This window comes from Trifolium pratense, linkage group LG2 (genome assembly GCF_020283565.1).
Source record: "Trifolium pratense cultivar HEN17-A07 linkage group LG2, ARS_RC_1.1, whole genome shotgun sequence".
Classification (NCBI taxonomy): Eukaryota; Viridiplantae; Streptophyta; class Magnoliopsida; order Fabales; family Fabaceae; genus Trifolium; species Trifolium pratense.
This window is the reverse complement of record NC_060060.1, coordinates 61,312,862-61,339,174: the sequence shown is the minus strand read 5'-3', so window position 1 is coordinate 61,339,174 and position 26,313 is coordinate 61,312,862. Positions and strand designations below refer to the sequence as shown.

The 26,313-nt window shown below is 34.8% G+C and overlaps 3 protein-coding genes and 1 long non-coding RNA gene across 4 annotated transcripts; all 4 read left to right on the top strand.

Annotated features, from left to right (window-relative positions):
• The first annotated feature begins 14,351 nt into the window (after window positions 1–14,351).
• On the top strand, window positions 14,352–14,978 carry LOC123909382. The gene is made up of 2 exons (XR_006809881.1): window positions 14,352–14,624; window positions 14,716–14,978. It is a non-coding gene; the product is annotated as an uncharacterized LOC123909382 (long non-coding RNA).
• Window positions 14,979–17,705: 2,727 nt separating this feature from the next.
• LOC123905161 (putative F-box/LRR-repeat protein 23) lies at window positions 17,706–18,698 on the top strand. The gene is made up of 2 exons (XM_045954795.1): window positions 17,706–18,098; window positions 18,209–18,698. The coding sequence occupies exons 1-2, from the start codon at window positions 17,707–17,709 to the stop codon at window positions 18,696–18,698; spliced, it is 882 nt and encodes a 293-aa protein (XP_045810751.1). The 5' UTR covers window position 17,706.
• Window positions 18,699–19,367: 669 nt separating this feature from the next.
• Window positions 19,368–19,745, top strand: LOC123905160 (putative F-box/LRR-repeat protein 23). Its single transcript, XM_045954794.1, has one exon. The coding sequence runs from the start codon at window positions 19,368–19,370 to the stop codon at window positions 19,743–19,745; it is 378 nt and encodes a 125-aa protein (XP_045810750.1).
• Window positions 19,746–22,459: 2,714 nt separating this feature from the next.
• Window positions 22,460–24,200, top strand: LOC123909381 (rho GTPase-activating protein gacZ). The gene has a single exon (XM_045960213.1). The coding sequence runs from the start codon at window positions 22,858–22,860 to the stop codon at window positions 23,704–23,706; it is 849 nt and encodes a 282-aa protein (XP_045816169.1). The 5' UTR covers window positions 22,460–22,857; the 3' UTR covers window positions 23,707–24,200.
• The last annotated feature ends 2,113 nt before the right edge of the window (window positions 24,201–26,313 follow it).

Here is a 26,313-nt window from a genome sequence, read left to right as displayed (position 1 = left end):
GTTGAAAGAGACGCGATCAAAGGATAAGACGGCACTGTACATGTTGTTCCGAGCAGTTGACGATTCAGGCTTTGAGAAAATTGCCGGTTCGACTACGTCGAAAGAAGCATGGGACACGTTAAAAAAAGCGTTCGAAGGAGCAGATCGAGTGAAGCAAGTTCGACTCCAAACTCTTCGTGGTGAATTGGAGAGGATGCAAATGAAGAAGTCAGAAACTGTATCTGACTACATCACGCGTGTCCAAACAGTGGTGAATCAACTCACTAGAAATGGCGAAGCGGTGACTGATGCACGAGTTGTCGAAAAGATACTGAGATCTTTAACAGATAAATTTGAGAATATTGTGTGTGCAATAGAAGAGTCGAAGGACCTTTCGACGCTCTCAGTCGAAGAGCTCGCTGGTTCTCTCGAAGCACACGAACAACGTAAGATGAAAAAGAAAGAAGAAGCAGTCGAGGAGTCAATTAAAGACGAAAAGGTACTCTTTTCTCAAAACTTCCGAGGAAGAGGACGTGGCCGTGGAAGTCGTGGTCGAGGTGGTCGAGGCAGCAACTTCGAGAGAGGACAGTCAAGCCAGCAAAATTGGCGTGGCAGAGGACGTGGTCAAAGAGGTGGTCGATCAAACTACTCCAACTTCGAATGCTACAAGTGTGGGAAGTATGGTCATTACGCGAAGGATTGCAACTCCTACAAATGCTATAACTGTGGTAAAGTGGGACATCTTGCAAAGGATTGTCAAGTCGAAAAGAAGGTAGAAGAAACAACCAATCTAGTTTTGGAAGCTGAAGCAAATGAAGGTTTTCTCTTGATGGCTCAAAATGAAATCAACACCAATAATGACACTATGTGGTATCTCGACTCAGGGGCAAGTAATCATATGTGTGGTCACAAACACCTGTTTAAAGAAATGCAAAAGATTGAAGATGGTCATGTGTCTTTCGGAGATGCATCGAAAGTGAAAGTCGAAGGCAAGGGTACAATCTGTTACTTATAGAAGGATGGCTTGATTGGATCAATCAAGGAAGTTTATTATGTACCAGATCTCAAGACCAACATCTTGAGTTTGGGGCAACTTACAGAAAAAGGTTATTCGATACTTATAAAAGATCGGATACTGCATTTGAAGGACAAGCTAGGGCATCTGATTGCTCAAGTCGAGATGGAGAGAAATCGAATGTACAAACTGAATTTGAGAAGCGTTCAAGAAAAATGTTTGCAAGTCAATGTCGAAGACAAAGCGTCGTTGTGGCATCTACGCTTTGGTCATCTACATCATGCTGGTTTGAAAAGGTTGGCGAAAAAAAATATGGTGCACGGGCTACCAAACATGGATTATGAAGGAAAGTTTTGTGAAGAATGTGTGCTTAGCAAACAAACAAGAACCTCATTTCAAAAGAAGGCAGAATATCAAGCTAAACATATTCTCGAACTGATTCATACCGACATATGTGGGCCAATCACACCAGAATCTTTCAGTGGCAAAAGGTACTTCATTTCCTTTATTGACGATTTCTCACGAAAGACCTGGGTTTACTTCTTGAAAGAAAAATCTGAAGCATTCGAGGTGTTCAAAAAGTTCAAAGTAATGGTGGAGAAGGCAACTGACAGACACATCAAAGCCGTTCGATCTGACAGAGGTGGTGAGTATACCTCCACAGCTTTTATGAAGTATTGTGAAGAGCAGGGCATAAGGAGATTTCTAACTGCACCATATTCACCTCAACAAAACGGTGTGGCTGAAAGGAAGAATCGAACAGTTCTCGACATGGTTCGATCAATGCTTAAAAGCAAGAACATGTCGAAGCAATTCTGGGCAGAAGCTGTACAATGTGCTATTTATGTTCAGAATCGATGTCCACATGCGAAGTTAGAAGATCAAACACCACAAGAAGTATGGAGCGGACAGAAGCCAACAGTTTCCCATCTCAAAGTATTTGGTAGTGTGGCATATGCACATCTACCAGATCAACGAAGAACGAAGCTTGAAGACAAAAGTCAGAAGTACATATTCATTGGGTATGATGAGAAGACAAAAGGGTACAAGCTATTCGATCCCATAAGCAAGAAGGTGATAGTGAGTAGAGATGTTCGAATAAATGAAGCGAGCAAGTGGGACTGGAACAATTCAACAGAAGTTAATGTCGAAGTTGAAGAATCATCTGTCGCCGTACCAACAAGCATTTCAACAGAACTTGAAGAGTCTGACAGTGAAGATGAACCTCTACAACCCAGAATGCGAAGTCTGCAAGATTTGTATGAAACGACAGAAGAGGTACACCTTGTATGTCTTTTGGCAGATACTGAAAACATTAACTTCGAAGAGGCGCTGCGAAGCGAAAAATGGAAAACTGCCATGAACGAAGAGATTAAGGCCATTGAACGTAACAACACATGGGAACTAGCAGAATTACCAAAAGGCAGTCAACCCATTGGTGTGAAGTGGGTATTCAAGAAAAAGATGAACGCTCAAGGCGAAATAGAACGGTATAAAGCGCGACTTGTTGCAAAGGGATACAAACAGAAAGCAGGAATTGACTATGATGAAGTATTTGCACCTGTTGCAAGAATGGAGACAATTCGATTGCTCATTTCTCAAGTTGCTCAATTCAAATGGCCGATATTTCAAATGGATGTCAAGTCAGCATTTTTAAATGGTGTGCTCGAAGAAGACGTTTACATCGAACAACCACCCGGATACATGAAAGTCGGAAAAGAAGAAAAAGTGCTAAAATTGAAGAAGGCGCTTTATGTAACACCCAACCCATTATTTTTATATTTCTACCTTAGTAAAAAAATCTTTTTCAAAATACGCAACGGAAAGTAATGTTCGATATTATAAAAGTTGTGGTTCGAGTATTACATTCTTCAATCAAAATAATACTAATGTAGTTAATTAGTAAAAACAGTGTTTATACAAAACAATCATTTCTCAAAATGTATAGTTTTACAAATAAATATCGAAAGTCATAAAGACCCTATAGTCTAAATACAACCCTTTCCCGTGTCACAATCAGAGCGGAGCTTCATCGACGACTCGACATCGAATACCACAAAATCCTGTAAAATCTGGACCCCCAACGATCCAGCACATAACACATAAAAGAGAGTTAGATAACATACTCAAAATAATACAGGTGTAAGTAAATTGTACTTAAACACTTCTTCATAAAAACATGCATAATCATACATTATACATATACATCACCATCATTCATGCATATTCATATATCATGCATATTACTTCATTTATCACATAATCAATCATCTACAATTATATACCAAACATATAGTTTCACGTCGTCTCGGACAATACCAAAACATCAACAAATACATTGTTCAGATTATGGTCATGACGGACCCTGCGTTGTTCATTTTATAGTCATGACGGACTCTGCTACTCACATACGGATTAACAATCAACATTTACCAAGTATGTGTCAAACATCATTTATAATAAAATGCACACATAATCCCTAATGCAATCTAATGCTTCACATTCATGTTATGTCCTCTAAACACCTCTAATGCATGTGGTACCATCGTCTTTATCAGAGTATTTCACCTCCGATATCCGTCTTTATCAAACAAATATAGTTCGATATCCTTCTTTATTGGACAAGCCAATATCCCTAAATATTCATGATGCATGCACTCAAACTCATGAATATATTCATCAACAATTTTGGCATATAGCCCGTCAACAATAACGTGGAACACTATCCAACGTCCGTCTTTATTAAGATAATCAATACCTTAATATCCGTCTTTATTAGAATAACATAATTCTAATATCCTTCTTTATTAAGTTGATTAACACCTTAATATACTTCATTTATACTTCATACATGATTAACAATCAATATATGCATCAACAATCATCAACAAGCATCAACAATCATCAACAATCATGTAAGAATAAGACACTGATTCGAAACTACATGCAAAGGAAGATCGCAGATGAAAAACTGGAGAAAACTGCAACATTTTCGCCTGGGGCGAAATATATTTCGCCTGGGGCGAAATAACTGCAGAATGACTGGTTCTCACTGACCAATTTTCGCCTGGGGCGAAATATATTTCGCCTGGGGCGAATTCTCTGCAGAATGAACTGGTTCTGATTTCTGCAGGACAGCCTCTCATTGCAACGATCATAACTTGGGCTACGAAAGTCCAATGGAGACGCACATATACTCGTTGGAAAGCTAACAAACAGGGCTACAACTTTTATGTTGGCCACTAAGACCAGTTCACAACGAAAAGAGGTCAAAATTGCACGTAAAGGTTCAGACCTCATAAATAACAATTTTCTACATTTCTCATTTCAAACTCTAAACTCCCAAGACTCTCACATAAACCATTTTTCATGTTATAAACTCCAAATAAGTTCATATTCAAGTGCAACAAGCATATCTAAACACAAAAGGACAGTTCATTTCTCAGATCTACGTCATAAACATCGAAAAAGTAAAGATTGAACACTTTTTCATCAAAACTCTCAAGAACACAAAGTTCTTGAGTTTAATCTGTTATAAAACTCGTTTTTAACCATTAAATCCGTTCATTAATCATGTTAAAAGCATGTTAAACATATTAAGAACCTTAGAAACGATTTCCATCAAGAAAAATCCATTTCAAACTAAAACGAAAATGGGGTGGAGGAAGTTCGGGTGAGGAGAAATCGACATTCTCCCCTTCCTCGGGTCACCCACGAATATGAAATCTACTCTCTTACCTGGATTCGAAGAAAACACGACGAAGCTCTCGAATCCCTAGCTCTCCTTCTTGCCCTAGCTCCTCAAGCTCTCTCTTCTCCTCTCAAGAACACAAAAGAAACATGAGAAATGAATTCTCATCCTCACTATGCCCTTATGGGCGCCCCCTCACACTCACAAGGCCCATTGGGCCTCAAGCCCAATTGGCTTGGCCCAATAACGCGTTAACTCTCTCTACTCGCTTAATAACTAAAGTACTCGATAAATAACTCAAGTTATTAACTTAATTAAAATGCCACGTTAAATAAAATATTTTAACACATAAAAATAATAATATGAAAATTGGGTCGTTACAACTCTCCCCCACTTAAAAGATTTCCGCCCTCGAAAATTACGCAACTAAAGCAACTCCGGATAACTCCTGTATCCGACCCTCCAACAAAACGCTCAAAACGCTACACATTACCAAGTTTGACAAAATTAGTTTATCCCATCCAACACAATTTTTGTCCATTTATCAACAAGAGATCAAGGACGGCCAGTTCCTCAATTTGTCGATAAATATTCAACAATCATGATATCGGCACAAACCATTCTTATCAAACCGCTAAAACATCCACTCCGCACGAAACATCCACAGACTCACATTCTACGGTACTCACAACTCTACCCCAAAATAGGTATAACCAATCGAACTCTCCGAAAGATACTTCCGTGGAATACTTCCATAACTCCATAACTCCACAAATCCTATAAGTCTCTGATTCCCTCATGGATCACTTAACCGTGTTACATCACTTATTCATATTCGAATCTTATTCCAACTTATCACTCGATAATTCAATTCCAACAATCACTTGATGACCAACATTCTCAAACTCCATTGACACATGCTAAAAACTACCGTCTCTAACCGTCAAATTCCTTTTCTCACATTGAGTCGAATCCCAACACGACTATTCCGTTCCCAAGTAATCTCTCAACCAACATTTGCATTCCTTAACGCAACATTTTCCAATACCACTTCTCCTTAATCCCTTAGCAATTCGCTACTTCAAAATTAGGCTACCACCTAAAATTGGTTCTCCAAACGATCATAACCTCTATCTCGTTGATTCCAACAACATCTTCAATTCTCTCACACTCCACCTATCCATGTTCCCCATCATCTTGTATTGCAACAAGCACACTCTTCTCCGTTTATTCACTCATCGAATTAAATCCACAAAGCTCCAAATACTCGTCATACGATCTAATCCCATCCATTAAATTCTAATCGACCTTTGTCTTAGTATTCTTACTCATGACTCCTTGTCTAATCCCAATATGACATCTCTAGAAAATTTCCAAAATTCTCGTCCAAAATACATCTTAAGTTTATTCACCAAATCACTATCGTCCCATCATCCATGATGAAACAATTTAAAATCCTTTACTTCATTGTCACCGATTGTGACCATACCTCATCAACATCCACGATGCATCTAACAAAACTAGTCTCTACCGACTCTTCCATTCCATGAATCCAAATTCCTTAGCAAATACTTACTCACTCTTATCTTGTGGGCACTACCAAATGCTCTCCGACACTTACCTTAGGCATCACCTTCAACTCCTTACTATATGTGCTCAAACACAACATCTACTCATATGTGCGGTAATCCTTTTCGCAAACTCTCACCTAACACAAGTCACTTCCAACATGACCTCCTATTACTCACTCTCAACACGTTCTCCAACGGCTAACTTTCTTATTCTTCATCATTCAAAAATAATACCTCTCTTTTAGCTTCATCTCCACTTCTAGGATCTCATTCAACTTCGACACAAATTGCCCTGTCATTATCCAAATCCAATTACCCTTTCTTCGGCAAGCCTCTCACAAAATCTTTCGAATTGTTATCCTACTTCCATCTTCGAATAAACTCGACTACTCATACAATCCTCACTTCCAACGATTCAACAAACATACCAATCCTATTATGATATTTCTCAATTCCATTCTCATTTACTTTAAAACCTACTTCCCTTCATCGATTAATTAACACCAACGGTTCACTAATCTTCATATCTCTTTCTCTAAGCTTCTCAAATCTCTTCCGAAAGTCACTCCACACTAGACTTAGAACTTCAAATTGTTCAACCAATTCATCCTACTACCATATGCACGACTCACATAAAGCTTCTTACTCAAGAATCCGGTACAACATCTGATCCACTTGGATGACAACTTACTTCAAAATCATCACCTCCTCAAGAATCTTAATCACTTCCTCTTCCTCATATTCGACTCCTTCCGATCAAACAGATACTTCAACCTTGGTCCACAAAAACACGCCTCCATACTTTTAGTGCAACACATGATCTCCAACCGTTCCGAATACTCTTCATCTCACTTAACCAATCTCACCAACTCCCTACGGCGAAACACTTAGTCTGACAACTTCTCTTCTAGGAGTTTCTCACAACTCGTTGCTCCCATTCATTCCACTTCGAACAACGTCACCACTTCCTGAATATTCTGCTTCAAGAGCATCTCTACTCATCTCATCTTCTCACGTTCGAAACATCTCGGAGGGATATAACCTTCTCCCCCACTTATCTCAAACCCACCTACACTCTTCCACTATAACTTCTGGTGCTCACACCTAACGGTTCTATCGTCTCTAAACATATTCTTCCTAAGAAGAAACTAGTATCGACATCGTTTACACGCATGTCGCATACAGGGGACAAAACCTAACCCACGATACCTAAACACTAACACAAATTCATGCAAGCATTCAAGTAACCTATACTTCCCTCACTTTTCAAAGTTAGGAAATCAAACAATCACAAGAAAAATAAACATTGCAAGGCAATAATTCATACTCACATTCAGTCAACTCAGAACAAGACGTCAACAAAAAAATAAATTTCTTGTCTGGCTCCCTCGCTTAGCAAAAGCTAGCGAGCTCCCGGCGAGACAAGTCAAAACATTCACAGGACTTAGCAAGACTTAGCGAGACTCAGCGAGGTTCATTCTTCGCCTAGCGAGCACATCCAAAAATCTGGGTGCTCTGCTACGGTTTTGAACTTACGCTCACTAAACTCTCGTTTTCTCGACTCACTAACCTACAAAATCCAAAACATCAAGCATATAACATCATTATAGACTTGAAAGCACAATTAGAATCATGCATCACAATTACAACATAGGATTATGAGATCTTCATGTTTTTACTCATAAAACGCATAGCAATTCAAATGCCTAGTAATCATCTAGCACATGTTATAAACAAACATATAACAAACACATACCAGGACACATTAATATCCTACTCTTCTCACCATTTTGAAAATTAATTTTCACTCACCCAAAAGAAAATAACTCCATATTTTCACCAAAATCTTCAAGAAATAATATTAGTTTTTAAAATTATTTCAAATCATTACCACATGCAGTTTTATATCATGCCGGATCGTCACATGCAGTTTTATATCATGCCGGATCGTCACATGCAGTTTTATATCATGCCGGATCATCAACAATTAGCAATAAGCATCAATCCATCAAGTTTAAACTACAAAAAGGTTAAACTCTACGCATATACAACTATTATAAACATAGGAGTATAGCACTCACACCATTACTCACAAAAAGAACGAATAATTTAATTCAATTCACATCACTCATAGTTCCTAAATGAACAACATAAGTGATTTCACAAAACAAACACAACAAAATTGTTAGACAAACACGACTGACACACAATACTCACTTGGTCTGACTGCACAGACCTGCTCTGATCGACACATAACCCACACAGTCCGAAGACGACCTGCTCTGATACCAATTGTAACACCCAACCCATTATTTTTATATTTCTACCTTAGTAAAAAAATCTTTTTCAAAATACGCAACGGAAAGTAATGTTCGATATTATAAAAGTTGTGGTTCGAGTATTACATTCTTCAATCAAAATAATACTAATGTAGTTAATTAGTAAAAACAGTGTTTATACAAAACAATCATTTCTCAAAATGTATAGTTTTACAAATAAATATCGAAAGTCATAAAGACCCTATAGTCTAAATACAACCCTTTCCCGTGTCACAATCAGAGCGGAGCTTCATCGACGACTCGACATCGAATACCACAAAATCCTGTAAAATCTGGACCCCCAACGATCCAGCACATAACACATAAAAGAGAGTTAGATAACATACTCAAAATAATACAGGTGTAAGTAAATTGTACTTAAACACTTCTTCATAAAAACATGCATAATCATACATTATACATATACATCACCATCATTCATGCATATTCATATATCATGCATATTACTTCATTTATCACATAATCAATCATCTACAATTATATACCAAACATATAGTTTCACGTCGTCTCGGACAATACCAAAACATCAACAAATACATTGTTCAGATTATGGTCATGACGGACCCTGCGTTGTTCATTTTATAGTCATGACGGACTCTGCTACTCACATACGGATTAACAATCAACATTTACCAAGTATGTGTCAAACATCATTTATAATAAAATGCACACATAATCCCTAATGCAATCTAATGCTTCACATTCATGTTATGTCCTCTAAACACCTCTAATGCATGTGGTACCATCGTCTTTATCAGAGTATTTCACCTCCGATATCCGTCTTTATCAAACAAATATAGTTCGATATCCTTCTTTATTGGACAAGCCAATATCCCTAAATATTCATGATGCATGCACTCAAACTCATGAATATATTCATCAACAATTTTGGCATATAGCCCGTCAACAATAACGTGGAACACTATCCAACGTCCGTCTTTATTAAGATAATCAATACCTTAATATCCGTCTTTATTAGAATAACATAATTCTAATATCCTTCTTTATTAAGTTGATTAACACCTTAATATACTTCATTTATACTTCATACATGATTAACAATCAATATATGCATCAACAATCATCAACAAGCATCAACAATCATCAACAATCATGTAAGAATAAGACACTGATTCGAAACTACATGCAAAGGAAGATCGCAGATGAAAAACTGGAGAAAACTGCAACATTTTCGCCTGGGGCGAAATATATTTCGCCTGGGGCGAAATAACTGCAGAATGACTGGTTCTCACTGACCAATTTTCGCCTGGGGCGAAATATATTTCGCCTGGGGCGAATTCTCTGCAGAATGAACTGGTTCTGATTTCTGCAGGACAGCCTCTCATTGCAACGATCATAACTTGGGCTACGAAAGTCCAATGGAGACGCACATATACTCGTTGGAAAGCTAACAAACAGGGCTACAACTTTTATGTTGGCCACTAAGACCAGTTCACAACGAAAAGAGGTCAAAATTGCACGTAAAGGTTCAGACCTCATAAATAACAATTTTCTACATTTCTCATTTCAAACTCTAAACTCCCAAGACTCTCACATAAACCATTTTTCATGTTATAAACTCCAAATAAGTTCATATTCAAGTGCAACAAGCATATCTAAACACAAAAGGACAGTTCATTTCTCAGATCTACGTCATAAACATCGAAAAAGTAAAGATTGAACACTTTTTCATCAAAACTCTCAAGAACACAAAGTTCTTGAGTTTAATCTGTTATAAAACTCGTTTTTAACCATTAAATCCGTTCATTAATCATGTTAAAAGCATGTTAAACATATTAAGAACCTTAGAAACGATTTCCATCAAGAAAAATCCATTTCAAACTAAAACGAAAATGGGGTGGAGGAAGTTCGGGTGAGGAGAAATCGACATTCTCCCCTTCCTCGGGTCACCCACGAATATGAAATCTACTCTCTTACCTGGATTCGAAGAAAACACGACGAAGCTCTCGAATCCCTAGCTCTCCTTCTTGCCCTAGCTCCTCAAGCTCTCTCTTCTCCTCTCAAGAACACAAAAGAAACATGAGAAATGAATTCTCATCCTCACTATGCCCTTATGGGCGCCCCCTCACACTCACAAGGCCCATTGGGCCTCAAGCCCAATTGGCTTGGCCCAATAACGCGTTAACTCTCTCTACTCGCTTAATAACTAAAGTACTCGATAAATAACTCAAGTTATTAACTTAATTAAAATGCCACGTTAAATAAAATATTTTAACACATAAAAATAATAATATGAAAATTGGGTCGTTACACTTTATGGGTTGAAGCAAGCACCGCGAGCATGGAATACACGCATCGACACATATTTCAAAGAGAATGGTTTCAAGCAATGTCCCTACGAACATGCTCTGTATGTAAAGAAGAATGGCAGTAATATGTTACTTGTTGCTCTCTATGTCGATGATCTAATCTTCTTGGGAAACAATGGTCAGATGATAGAAGAATTCAAGGGCACAATGACACGTGAATTCGAGATGACAGACTTAGGTCTGATGAGATTCTTTCTTGGTCTGGAGGTTCGACAAGAAGAAGCAGGAATCTTCATATCTTAGGAGACATATGCAAAGGAAATCCTGAAAAGATTCAAAATGAAAGATTGTAATCCAGTTTCGACACCAATGGAACCAGGTGCAAAGCTGTCAAAATTTGATGGAGGAGAACGTGTCGAAGCAAGCAAATATCGAAGCTTGGTAGGTAGTCTTCGCTATCTCACATGTACAAGGCCGGACATTTCATTAAGTGTCGGCATTGTAAGTCGATTCATGGAGGAGCCAGTATATTCACATTGGAAGGCATTGAAACGAATCCTAAGGTACATCCAAGGAACAGTGTCACTTGGAATGTTTTACTCAAGAACAGAAGATTACAAGTTGGTTGGTTACTCCGACAGTGATTGGTGCGGAGATGTAGACGATCGAAAAAGCACTTCAGGATATGTGTTCTTCATGGGAAATACTGCATTTACTTGGCTTTCTAAGAAGCAACCGATAGTGACGCTCTCGACATGTGAAGCTGAATATGTGGCAGCATCTTGGTGTGTTTGTCATGCAATATGGCTTAGAAGATTGTTGAGCAAAATGGAGCTAAAACAGGTAGGTGCAACAGTAAAACAAGTGGACAACAAATCAACAATTGAGTTAGCAAAGAATCTTGTAAACCATGAAAGAAGCAAACACATCGACGTTCGCTTCCACTTTATTCGAGAACATGTGAAGGAAGGAAGTGTCGAATTGAGGCATGTAGCAAGCAAGGATCAAGCAGCAGATATTTTCACAAAACCATTATCGAAAGAAATTTTCGACAGAGGCAAGAAATTGATAGGCATGATAGATGGAAGGAACATTTAAGTTTACAGGGGAGTTTTGTTGAATAAACTTTAATGTTAGTGGGTTTCTATCAATAAGTTAGTGGAAAGACAAAGAGTTTGTTGTAGTTGGAAGGCCAAGAGATAGTGGGCTATTAATAGTATTTACTTGTTTTATGAGAATAGCAGAAAAGGGTCTATATAAAGATCAGAGTTGTGTAATTTCATTTCAACAGAACATAATAAAAAGTAATGCTTCTGTGATCAAAGGTAAGCTGCACATGTAGGAAAAGGACTTTTTTCTTGTTTTGGTTATAGCTAGTGACATGATAAATGTAAAGCAATAGTTGAGACGGAATCAAATATTTCACATGATACCACTCAAAAACTTGATTTTGATGATGTTTTGGTTTCATAAGTTGAAACCTTCAACAACACAAAGTTAAAAATTATTGTGTTTGAAGGGGGTGTCCCAAGACCAAGAAGAAGATCTTGAGAGTTTGCAAATATCAGAGGATGGAGTACATGATGAATTTGTGTTTCTGTTTGTGCAGTGCCATTTCGGATAGTTATCGGTGTAAATGCTTATGAATAACATGTTGTGCATCAAAAAACATGGCAACCGCTACAAGAACAGCCTATAAAAAATCCATCCAACATTCGATAAACTTTTTAATATTATTGCATCTTGCTCAATAGATTGAGATTCAGGTGTATGTATTGAACCTTCAATTACTGGTGTATGTGTTTTTTTTTGGTGATGTGATGTTTGAGGTTGTTAGGTTGTGGTTTGTGAGCATGTGTATTTAAATTAAAAAAACAAAATGAATCCCAAGAAAAATGGGAACAATATATCGTATTTTTTATTACCATACTAATATTAGTCTATTAGCATGAATAAATTAAATCCGGAATTTGATACCATATTAGTGTTAGCATGCATAGATAAGAAATTTTCTTATAAAAAAAGATAAGGAATAAGGAATATGAAGCTTGGGAAAGGTTTTATAGGTTTGAAATACTACTTTTTGGCTAATTTGGAAGATTATGAATGATGATAAGATTTTTAATAATGTTTCTAAGGTTCCTAAAGAACTTGTGGAAGTGATGAATGTTTTGTCATAAAGATGGAGGGTTAATAGATTGAAGATTGAGCCTTGTTGTTTTATGAATAGTTGGTGGAATCTCGATTTAGTTTTGTGTGATCATTGTTTGTTGGTGATTGGTTGTTGCCGAATTTAGTCATTAGCGAGGTAATTAGAATCGGGCCGGTTATTGAACCGATGTGCTTACCTGGTCAAGGTTCAATAGGTCGGACAGAGGTTAATCGGGTTGGACCGTTTTTAATTAAATATATATTTTATATTTATATTTATATTAATATTAAAGAAATAATATAATATTATATATCATACTATTAAAAATTAAATACACTCAATAATTTCTCATACTTTTTTAAAATTTAAATGATTGATTAGTTTTTTTTTATAATTTATGTATTTATATATGGCGGCCAAAGTCCTCACAAAATCAACAACAAATTTTGTGGCCTTAAAAACCCTCACAAAGTTGTTTAGAGTTTTTCCAACGAGTAAAAACAACATATTTGAAGTTTAAAATGATATTTTCTCTTTAGGCCCCTTTTCTCTTTAGGCCCCCATGGTTTTTTTTCACCCTCTGGATTTTACTTTTTTGCCCTTCAATAAAAACTTCGGTTTCTACGAACCGAATTTTTTTGCCTTGAAAAAAAAAAATCGGTTTCTGTTAACCGAAATTTTCCTAAATTTGAACTAGAAAAAACTTCGGTTTCTGCGAACCGAAATTTTTATCAAGGGCAAAATTGGAATATTAGGGGGTATAAAAGATACATGGGGCCGAAGAGAAAATATCCTTTAAAATTTATGAGACAGAATTTATCCTAATTTGTCAGGGGCTTTTGCAGCCACTATAGTTAATCTTTTTGAAGATGGTCCTAAATTAGTCTTTTCTTTTTTGTAGTGTTAACCATTTCCGCTAGGCTTAACTTTTGTTGTTGAATTTTTAAGTTTTTTTTTTTTTTATTACCATGATTTTGTTGATGAATTTTTGTAAGTTTTTTTTATTACCATAATATTGATAAGAAGTTTTTACTGTTATTAGTGACGGTTAATTTTCGTCGAGAAATATGTGGGACACACAAGGTGGCGCTCTCCTTCCAATCAAATTTTCTCCATTACATGAGACAAAATTCAAACGGTCTTATAAACCAATCAGAAATAAGTGTTGAAAGTTAAAGTAGTACTACATAATTTTGGCTAATTAATTTTAAAAGCGAGCCAGGTATACAAACCACGTTCACATTGCCCCTTCCTTGAGACAAAATTTTATTATTAAGTTGATATGTATGACAAAAAGTGGTCACTTATTTAACACCCAAAAGAGCTTATTATAGTGACATTGTGTGCAATAGAATTGAGAGAGCAATAGAAAATGATGAGAAGGTTGAGGTTCTGTTGTGAAGGTGTAGACATAATAAGTCTTGTGCCAGAGACAAAGGGGAAAATAAAAACAGAACCATGGAGCAAAACCAATGATGCAACTGTGATTCCTCCAAAGAGGAAGTGTGTCAAGAATACTGTGTGTAATTGTTTTGTTCAATGCATCTGTCCCAAGTGCTTCAACACCAACAACACTCTTTCGCCTCCTAGACCAATAATTACCGCGGGTAATCAATTCAATCGTTGTTGTAATTTTTTGTCTTAACTTTCTAATTTCTGTTAAGATTTGAACTTGAGTTCTTCTGAACGAATATGCAGGCAACTATAGAAATAAAACAAAGAGTGTGAAATAATAGCCCAATAGTTTGCGGATTGCTGTGAAGATGAGTAATCGAGATCGGTTATACGCTTGCTTGATGCTTTGAATAAGGAACAGAACAAAATGAAAATGAGTGATTGATATTTGATAACAATATTATATAGTAACTTTGTACCGTAACTTGATTACTTGAAATTTATTTGTATCATCCCTTTATCCAAATACATTACAGATTTTATTGTAAATTTTATTCATCTTTTATTGTGTAACTTCTTCATAATAATCAAATTCTGCATAGATAATTTGATAAATGTTTGTCCCGTAGGTTCAAATAGTAAAAAACTGCAAAAACATTTGATATCGAGCGCAAGTTTGGTACAATTCTTGCTTCTCAATCAACACTTATATAATTTTATAAGGTGTTTGTTTCCGCATTAAAACAAGAGTAGACACACATCAATGTAAGCAGGATCGAGATTTTACGTAGGATCTATAGGCTAGTGAAGGATCGCAAGCACGAGGGTCGTAACATGATTCATAAGATCCTACTCAAAGGTAAAATTGTAAGTTTGTAACTTCACATATATACATGAACAAAATAACTTACGAATCACAACATTAAACTTAGTTAATTAACATTTCATAACCATCATTCCAAAAGTTCATAACAACCAAGTACTAAGTTCATAAAATATCTAATAAAAGGCGCAAAAACGATCCTGCTCATTTTTCATTACGTTCCTGCTTCAGAAATTCGACCCTGGCCACCAAATACGCAAAAACAAACCGAAATAAAGCCGAAGCTCGTTTGTCCTGTTGTAGCTCGTAAAGCGTACGACCGTACACATTGGATCTCGATCCTGACTATATTGCATGCATCTAATAGATGCAGCTTCTCAAATTCACAGCAAAATCGAGCATTGGAACGCAATTTTGCTTTTGCCGTGAACTCAAACCGTAGATACAAACACATTTGTGAATGAGAGAATTGTGTAGAGGCAAAAATATAATTAATTGAAGATCGGACATTATCCGATAAAACAAATGTGGTATGAAAAAGTATACAACAATATAGCCTTGAAGTAATGCAGCTAAGGTGAATATTTTGGATTTAGAAATACACCGCCGAGTTAGATAATTCTGATGGATTCATAAATAATATTTATTAATTATGGATCTATTATAATTATCCATTGAACATAATGGTATATATTCAAATAAGATGTGTACCGCAATGTTCTCTTCATTTTAAGTGAAACTGCTAAATTATTGGGGAATGAAAGTTTTAATAGGAAGCTAACAAAACCAAATCGCAGGGCTATGAAGAGAACAATTCCAAAACCCACAAGCAAAGCATGGGATTGAATTGAAGCATATAATTTTGCTTTTTTAGGTATGAAAATCAAAAAGAGCATAACTCGTGATGATTGATGACAGAACATAATAATGTTTTAAAAACAATGCGTAGCTATTTTTTCCTGGGAATCTTGTTCTTGTGGTTGGGGTGGGATTCCTGACATAAATAGTTTATTATTCCAAATAAAATCCATTTGTGGTGGCTCACAACAGATATATAGCAAGAAAGATCAATTTTGTTTGGCAGCCTTAGATCAATAGGAATTATTCTTTATTTGTTATTTAATTATTTTTCAATCTGCAAGTGCCTCTCTTTAATTATTTCTACCATTTCTAGATTATTGGAATTATTAATAGGAGTAGGTGTTCAATGAAATTATTCAACGAATAATAATGACAAAAAGAAGGAAAACGTGTTAATTATTATTTTATTTTTTAAAAGTAATTTAGTGGAAAGAATTTTACTTAAGTGAGAGTACATCCTTCATAATATATGTCTCTATTTGTTGGGGTTGATTGTTAAGTCTCACATCATCCGGTCTTTTAAATAAAGAAGGAGGTTAGAAAATTATAGTTGTTGGAGAAGTCTCACATCTCGTTTAGAATGGTGAAGTAAGAGGGAGACCAAAGTTATATATTAGACTTAAGTTCTTTGTTTTTAGATGTACCGGTCGGTAAAACTTTAAGTTTATATCCGGCGTTTTTGTTTTTATTCTCTTGTACTTTTTTATTAGAGTACGTGTTGTGAGATGTAGTTAGATATTTACTTTGATGGTTAAGAAGATTTAAGTAACTTTGTGAAACTGTGGAAAATCTCAACAGCAGCAAATCCAAATCCGAGTACATGGTAGTACTCTATCCAACCAACAAAATAATCCAACTAAAGAAGTTCTTTGGCACAAAAATTTCCCAAGAAACAACAGCGAAAAATTGAGTCATTTACATTAATATTCACATTCCCTGTAACCTATCTAATTAAGAAGGCAATCAATAGGGTACTTTTGCCATTCATAAGACATATATACAGACGGCAAATTGTTTTGAAACATGGGAAAAGTAGAATTAGGAGTAACATAATTAATTATGGGTAGCTTCTATGGTACATATGAAAATTTTTAATGTATCGGTACATTAGATCGATTAATTAATAAATTAACGATTATTTTATAAATTAAAAAATTATTTGTCGATTATTGTATTTTAGAGATGATAATTCCATAAGAAAACCACAAGTTCAATGTTTTATAGGTATTATATTAATTTTTTTACATTTTTTCATTAAAAAATTCAATAATGGCTATTATGAGTGATAAAAAATTCAAAAAAATATAAAATTTTGTTTTTTTACAATTTCGATAAATATAATTTAGTTATTATAATATTTTAAATGATAGAAAAATGATTTCTTTTGAAAAAATATTCATTTAATGTACCGGTACATTAAAATTGTTCATATGTACCATAGAATTTGCCTTAATTATGTATAACTCAATAACTTAATTTGGTAACGTAATTAATTTATTGGATCTGGGCCGCCTAAAAACAAGGGGGAAAAGTATAATAATAATAATAATTAGGTTAATTAGCTTATTAGGTTAGGTTTAGGGTTAATTAGTCCAACAGAAGAAAAAAAGATGCGTAACAGAAAAAATCAATCGTTTCAATTGCATGAGTGGCTGAAGGCAAGCGAGCCAGATTTGACAGAAAACATCATCCTTCAAAGGCAAGCGATGCCAAATTGGGTTGATCTTCCAAGAGATTTGACAGAAAACATCCTTCAAAGGCTTGGTACGGTTGAAATTTTGATGAGTGCAAGCCGAGTGTGTTCTCTATGGTGGAATATTTGCAAGGATCCTTTAATGTGGCGTACTATTCTCATCCATCACATACTATCTTTACCCTATAAGTATCGTCATCAATTGAATAATATTTGTTACACTGCTATTGAACGAAGTTGCAATCATCTCCAAGACATTGATATTCAACTTGTCGTCACCAACGATCTTCTTAAATGCATAGCCAATAAGTAACCAAAAATACATTTTCTTAGATAGATATCTTAATGGGGTTATTTTTATTAATTAATAAGCATATTTTAATAGTTATATTTTTAATTAATTCAAATTTTATTTACAGTGGCAGCCACCTACGTAGCATGAGGCTTGACCTTTGCTATGCAATTTCTGATGAAGGATTTAGCGAAGCGGTGAGAAAGCTTCCTCTGTTAGAAAAGGTTGAGATTTCAATGACCAATTTAACTAAGGTATCTCTTGAAACCCTTGGCCGGTCGTGTCCTCTTTTGAAATCGCTTAAATATGACACAGAATTATATGTTTCTTCTGGACAACCTTGTGATGATTTGGCGTTTGTTATTGCTGAAACCATGTCTGGTCTAAACCATCTTGTTATCGATGGAGACAACCTAACTAATGTTGGTTTGCTTGCCATTCTTGATAAATGCCCTCTTCTTAAATCTCTTCACATTAAACGGTGTGAGCATCTTGAATTGAGTGATGAAACTTTGGAGAAAAGGTGCACCAATCAGATCATTGATTTGCAACTGAATAGATATGATGACCAAGACCAAGACGACCACTATTCTTCTGGTTATTATACTGATAACTAGAACTTTGACCCATGCGGTGCATGGGTCTAATTAGGTGTAATATGTAACAATAAAAAATAAAATACAAAAATTCTAAGAGCATTTTCAATAAGAGTAGTATAGGGAATTTCATGGACTAATTATTCTATATTTGTTTATGTGCTTATTTTATAATTTATATATTTTTTAAATAATTTTTGAACCCCATCGTTTTGTTTACTTATTAAAAAAAATTGTTGATAACTAAAGGTTAAAAAATTGATGATAATTAAAGGTTAAAAAAAAAAATTAAAGACGTAATCAATAACATAAACTTAAGTAGACATCCATAAATAAATAAAAATTGTGATTAATTCCGCTGTTCAAATTTATTGAAAATAGGGTTAACATATTAGGATTCCTAAATTCTTTAATAATTGAAGCACATGTTTTAGCGGTTGAAAGATTTTATTGTAAGTAAGAGATGCAGGTTCGATGACAAATCTGTATATTTTTAATATAAAGCTGCAATAAAAAGAAAGAGAAAATGAGGGGGAAAAAACTTGGTTTAGGGTTAGCTTATGTTAGCAAGCTTATAATATAAGAGATTACCGGTCGTGTCCTCTTTTGAAATCGCTTAAATATGACACAGAATTATATGTTTCTTCTGGACAACCTTGTGATGATTTGGCGTTTGTTATTGCTGAAACCATGTCTGGTCTAAACCATCTTGTTATCGATGGAGACAACCTAACTAATGTTGGTTTGCTTGCCATTCTTGATAAATGCCCTCTTCTTAAATCTCTTCACATTAAACGGTGTGAGCATCTTGAATTGAGTGATGAAACTTTGGAGAAAAGGTGCACCAATCAGATCATTGATTTGCAACTGAATAGATATGATGACCAAGACCAAGACGACCACTATTCTTCTGGTTATTATACTGATAATTGTAGCTGCTGCAATACTGTTCAGTACGATGATGATCCTTCTTATGATGACGACGATGATGATCCTTCTTATGATGACCAAGACGAATATGACTATTCTACTGGTTTTAAGTTGAGGTTCTGGTCGCGAATGCGGTAACGGTTGCGGTGAATGCCATCATTGCGTGGTGGCTGCAAAGTGCAATGCGGCTGCTGCAGTGTGAAATCATTTTCAAATTTCACAAACTATACTGGGGCCGCAAGTGCGGATGCGAACTACAATTTAAAACCATTGACGATGATGATCCTTATTAGTTCTCATCGTGTGGAAGACTATTATTATATAGTCAATTTCTTGTCATCATCTTTACTTTCAGTTGAAAATTTGGATTGTGAATCTTCTTTATTCTCAAATGCAAATGATGTTTTAAACCATTGTTTTGTAGGCAGTGCAATTTTGAAGTTTTTACTTTAATTATTATCCCATGTGTGGTTTGCAATTGCATGCACTGTTAATCAGAAGTCTTAACATCATTTTAAGTTTTTAGGCTTTTTTTTTTTTTTTTTGCCAAGACTTTTAGGCTTTTAGTTCTCACATGTTTATCTAGAGAGAGACCAAATGCATAAAAATCACTTCAACATACAAAATAGTAAGATAAAGTAAGAATGTTATAAGTACATTTCAAAACTAGTAGACTATAATCTAGATATGCTCAAAACTAGTATGGACAAAAATAGAGTGGTGACAATAGAGTGGTGACAAAATGCAAACTTTGCTGTTGATTTCCCAACTAGTTAGAATCTAAAATACTTTATCACCAAAAAAAAAAAGAATCTAAAATACTTTGAAATTAAAAGGATAAACAAAACAAGAACATGCAGGAAACAACTGAACAGTGAGATACCTACATACTAGATTTTAAATAGAGGTTGCAGTCGAGGTTGCAGTAAGAATTTTGTGATTTCGACTGTTACTTGTATTGTGTATGTAATGGATTTTGGTCGTCACGGTGTGAATTAATAACAAATTTGCACAAATCTTATTAAAATTATTTGTACTACCATATAATGTATATTGACTTAATTTCTCACTGTTTCTTCATAAATTCATGACTGCACAGAACTGTTTTCTTCTACAAAACAACTTAAGCACTACAAAATTTAAGGCATGATCGTAACAGAATCCGTTGTGGCGTAACAGTGTTAATTTTATCGCGGTCGTTTTCATGATTTTTATTCACTCTGTCACTACAAATACCGTTTTATCATTGTCATTTTCGCGGTAATAGACTGTTTTAAAAATATTGAATAGTGGTATAAGATCTTGTCAACTTTACCCATCCTCTCAAGTTGTAGTCCTCGTGATAACAAGACCCGTAAAAGAGGAGTGTTATCTAAACACAAAATTTGGGGACACAAAATTGACACACATTTTTACCACCCACATGCACGGAAATCGATCCATGCAAATAATATTAAAAAAACAAAAAATATATATTTGTTGTATTTTTGTTTGAAAATTGTGTTGGAATAACATTTTCCCCTGTAAAAACTTATATGTTTAATACTATCATTAAAGTACTTTCATTAGTTTTTATTCTAAGAAAAAATTCACCTTTTAATTTTATTGTATATAGATAAGATGCATCATCTATTATTATTATTATTATTATTATTATTATTATTATTATTATTATTATTATTTAGTAAAGAAGCTAAAAAAAAAAAAACTATTCACGAAGCTTATTTGGTCGTTCTTAAAAATATCACGAACGCTTTTTAGGGGAAATTAGCATGAGTCAAGAAGTCGGCATGTAAGGAGGCTCTAAAGGTGTTTTTTGCTCGAGGAATAGAAACCAAGTTGAGGAGCCACTTGAAGGATTGCTTGAGAGGAGGAAATTTGGCCCGGCAACATATTTATGTAAATTCAACGGAATTAATCTTTGACTCCTCCACCTCCTCCTTCTCATCTAGTCATCCCCACCAACATCCATCACATATGCATCCTCATGCCCCATCTTGAGCCACCTCCTCCTCCTACTCCTACGCATCCAGCTTAGGCTGAGGTGACATGCGTTGTTGAAGTTCTTGTTGTTGTTTCATTTCCCGCGTGAAGACTCGGTGGTAGATTCATCCGTATTTCCTCTAATGCGATCCATTTCTGAACCATAAAACACACCCGAAAAATAGGATCAACAAATATCAAACAATATTAGAACAATTTCAATAACTTAGAAAAATCAGCTTTAGACATATCCAGACTACTTAAGTAGCGGATAATATTAGTAACAAGGGAAGAAAAAAAAGCTGCCAAGAACAGAAAAAAATTTGACCAAATTTGAGCAAATGTGTAATAACCTCGTAATTTAAGTTGGTTTTGAGTAGTTTGGGGTTTTATATCTTTGTTTAGGTAAAGTGTTTTTGAAAACAAGAATGAGAGGGGGGGATGTTGTGGTGCAATTCGGTAGTTAAGTAGCAGAATAATTTTTTTAATTATCCCTAGACTGTCTATGGGTCTCTATTTACGTAGCAATTTATGATTGTCAATTAACTAGTGGATAAAAGTATTTTGAAAATTTCGTAAGACCAAAAAGACTATGGAGTGCCAAAAGAAAATCCCCTAATACAAATATAGATAGACGTCGAAAATGAAAAAGAATAAAAAAAAGTTCACTGTTTGTCCTCTATCTAGTACCAACATAATGTGGCACAAGTGATAAATACTTAAGTCATTTAATCAGTTGGTCCTAGGTTCAATCCCGACCGATGCGTGTGGGTAAGCATTTGTTGGAAAAGGTCAACTCCTCAAGTGAATTTCAGTTACCTCAAGATGATTAGTCTCTGCAGTTGCGGGAATAATACATTTGATTTACCAAAATATATCCTCCATCTAGAAAAAAAATGGCGTAAAACATTGTCTTATTGATGCATTGCATACACTACAACAAAGACCCTACCAATACCATGACGACACTGCGCACTAAAAAACTGAAAAGCAAACAAGTGATGATAGTAGCCTGCAGCCACCCACCATCTTTCTACATAACCGTTACACAACGGAACCCATTCATCCCCGGTAACCAAATTCAAAATCAACACTGAAAAGTGTTGAAATTGAAACACACAAAAAGTACCAAAAAGCAAAAGATGGTTCCTGAATTCCTTTTTTCAAACCCAACTTCCAAATCTATTTTAAATTACTTAACAACCACAATCACCACCCTTTTCTTCTTCCTCATTCCATTGCATCTCATTTCTCAACAAAATCCAAAATGGGTTCATGCATTAGTAAATGCAAACCCAACAAAAATTCTCTTAGTCATTTCAACAAACACCTTCAAGACAATAAACTTGTTATCTCACATCAACCACCACCAACTTCAACAATTCCAATTCCAACACCACCAAACAAAATCTCACATTTTCATCCATCTCCAACTTCTTCAATTTCCTCCTTCACATGCACTACTTCAAGTTCAAACACAATTTCTTCAGCTTCTTCCTTTTCAAGCTCGAATTCATCGTCTTTAAGCTCTAAAGATAGATCATTCTCCAATGAGTTTCTTTGGTCATGCTATAAAGAAAATCCACACATTATAACTCGCATTAACTCGCTCGCCGAAACTAAACCTCAACTTAAAAAGATCATAAACCCTTCACCACTAACAAAGCAGAATATGCCACAGAAAAGAGTTAGATCAAATTCACCAACAAACCTAACTAGACAAAAGAGTTTTCGAAAGGAAGTAGAATTACCAACAATGAGGCCTAATAGAATGTCCGGTTCACCTTCTCCGGGTCGTAGATTTAATGGAAGTGCTTTAACTGTTAATATCTCGGATAATTGTGTTTCGAAACGAATGATTAATAGTCCTAAGGTTAGTGTAGCTCATTATTCACGCTCCGTGAATTCGACTTCAATAAGAAAAGAAAGTGGTAAAGCAGTGATCTCTAGTCCAAATAACAGTTCGCGGCGAATTCATTTTTCTGGTTTAAATTTGAAGCCAAGAGAGACTGTGGTTAAGGATGTGGTTTCTAGCAATAGTCATAATATGGATGCAACAATTATGGAAGATATTGATAATCCTCTTATCTCATTGGACTGTTTCATATTTTTGTAGAAAACAGTGTGTTTGTGTTGTGTTTATACATAGTTTGAAACCAATTTGCTATGTTTGATTTTTCTTTTTTGGGCTTGTTGATTTTTGTTGAATATTGAAATTTATTTATTATTACTATCATGTAAGGTTGATGAAATTTGTGTTGTTACCTTTTAATTATAAAGGTTAAAGACACACTTGTGTGTGCTGGTTTGAATTTTTATTATGTACAGTAAATTTAAATCAATGGCTGGAATTTGCGCAGGACCATCCACCGGCCGGAGAGGATCCTGTTCCAAAAATGATATTGTGGCAATCAAATATTGTTGAAGTATTGGTTATAGCTTGTTGTTGAATAGCTGATGAGAGTTAGTTACATTACAAGTTAATTAATTACACTTAGTTTTCAGTTGCAATCTGATTGTAATAGTTGGAAATCCCAACATATATATAACAATGTAACAGTAACACACTTCAGTTTACTCTTGATTTGAATACTATCTTCATATCAGCTTAATATATTTTCTTTCATTTTCGGTGATTGTTCAATTTCTTGATATTTAGATATTTATATGTCGAGATTTAGTGTTTTTCCTAACCACATAGGTTACTAGTTCGTTCGCTATGTGAGTGAAGGAGTTGATACATGAATAACTCTTGTTTTTTTTTTTTTACACTGAGTTGGGGATCGAACCCATGACCTATAACGTACTACTCAATTCTTTCACCACTAGACCAAACCTAGTGGCTTCGATAACCTCTATTACTAAAGTTTTATGAGCAAACTACTAATGTAGTCTTTTGATTGTGCTCAATAGGTCTATGACTATATAAATATCTCAAAAAAAATCATTAACTTTATTAATATCTCATATTAGTCCATGTAGAAGTGTTCTCTGCTACATAGATACACCATTTTAATTAGTTAATTTTCACTAAGATTTTCTGGCACACGTAGAAGTGGGAATCTTATTTGAGAGTTTTATTCTGATGCAAAGCTTCCAAGGGCCAATCTATTTATTTTATTTTATAATTAACGTTGATCCTTAAAATTAAAGGAGGCAAAGGCCAAGGCAACTAGTTGATGCAGTTATTATTGAAAATGAGGAATCAACGGTAAGTGTTTTGAGTTTTTAAGCCGATGATTTGAGATTTGATCTTTACTTTTTGCGTAAAAGAAAATATTTAGTTGAAGGAGAGATTCTATTTTATGTATCTCATGAGTTTTTTAACAAAAAATTTATCGCTACTAAACAGTAGTCGAGAATCTTCGCACTAATAATATGATAAAAAAAAGGGTGTTGTTAACATGTGCATATATGGCACATGTTAAGATATCTTAATATAGAAATTTAACATTTAATGATACAAAAATTTAATGCTTAAAAAGTTAAAATTTAATATTTCAACATTTAATACTTTCTATTTTTGTCTCCTTAACATGTGCCCTTGGTGCACATGTTAACATTCTCCTAAAAAAAAATTAGTTTGTGAATTTGGTATGGAAAATCGAAAAATAGTGTTTGATCCTTGTGGTGGATTTTTAAGAAAGCCTACTATATTCAATCAATTTGGGCTTCTTTTACTATATATGTTGAAAATTGCTCTTTTAACACTCGCATTGCTCTCATGCCCTCCAAATGTTCGAAATTACAATTCAGTGTCATTTGAAAGTTACAATCTGAACACACAAGGTCTCAGAAGGTAACTTCGAAATTTACCAACATAGGAAAAAAATATCGATTTCCAAAATTTACCAAACATAAAGTTTTAGAATGTAACTTTAGAAAATGTATTGTTTATGGCAAATTGCAGAACATGTTTGGAAGACAATTTATGAAGCAGACTAGTACCTGAATTTCCTGAAATTTTCTGGCAACCCTGAAATTTTCTGGCAACTAATGTGTTATGTATTTTTATGTACAAAGAAAGCAAAAAGAAGTTATATGATATTGTATGATGAGCCTATTCTCAACATATTGTGTCTTATAGTAGTCTAATTTTGAGTTTAAATGTAAGTAACGGAATACTGCTTTGCGATCCTAGCTTGAGATCATTGTGTAAGACACGATCCTTTCGAAGGATTTTTTTGGGTCAAATTGGGTTTGAGGTCGGGGGGGGGGGGGGGGGGGGGGGGGGTGGACGGATAGAAGAGCAATTTTCATTTATGTTGGGATGGTTTGGAATTCGATAATAGGTAGAGGATCTGGATTACTAAATAGGTCATGCTAACTAGTACCTTCTGACACTAGTTGGGGAAATAAATAAATAAGTAAATTTAGAATATCTTTTACACTTTTAAGAATTTGACTACACAAATTTTAAAATATTTTTACTATATTTATTTCCATATCTAATGGTCATAAAACCCTAGTTAGCATTTTTCCTTCTTACTAAATATGGTTATGGTCACAAACTAAGTTAACAAATGATCTTAATTCTCATAATTTAGTTAAATGATATTTATACAAAGAGACATATATAATATATAATATATAGACAAAATTACATTTGTGGTCTATTAAATTTGACCATTTTTCCAATTGATCTTTAAGAGGTTTTTCTCTAGTCTAAATTGGTATTTCATGATACACCTAATTTGGAGTCATCGTCTTTGAACAAATTTAG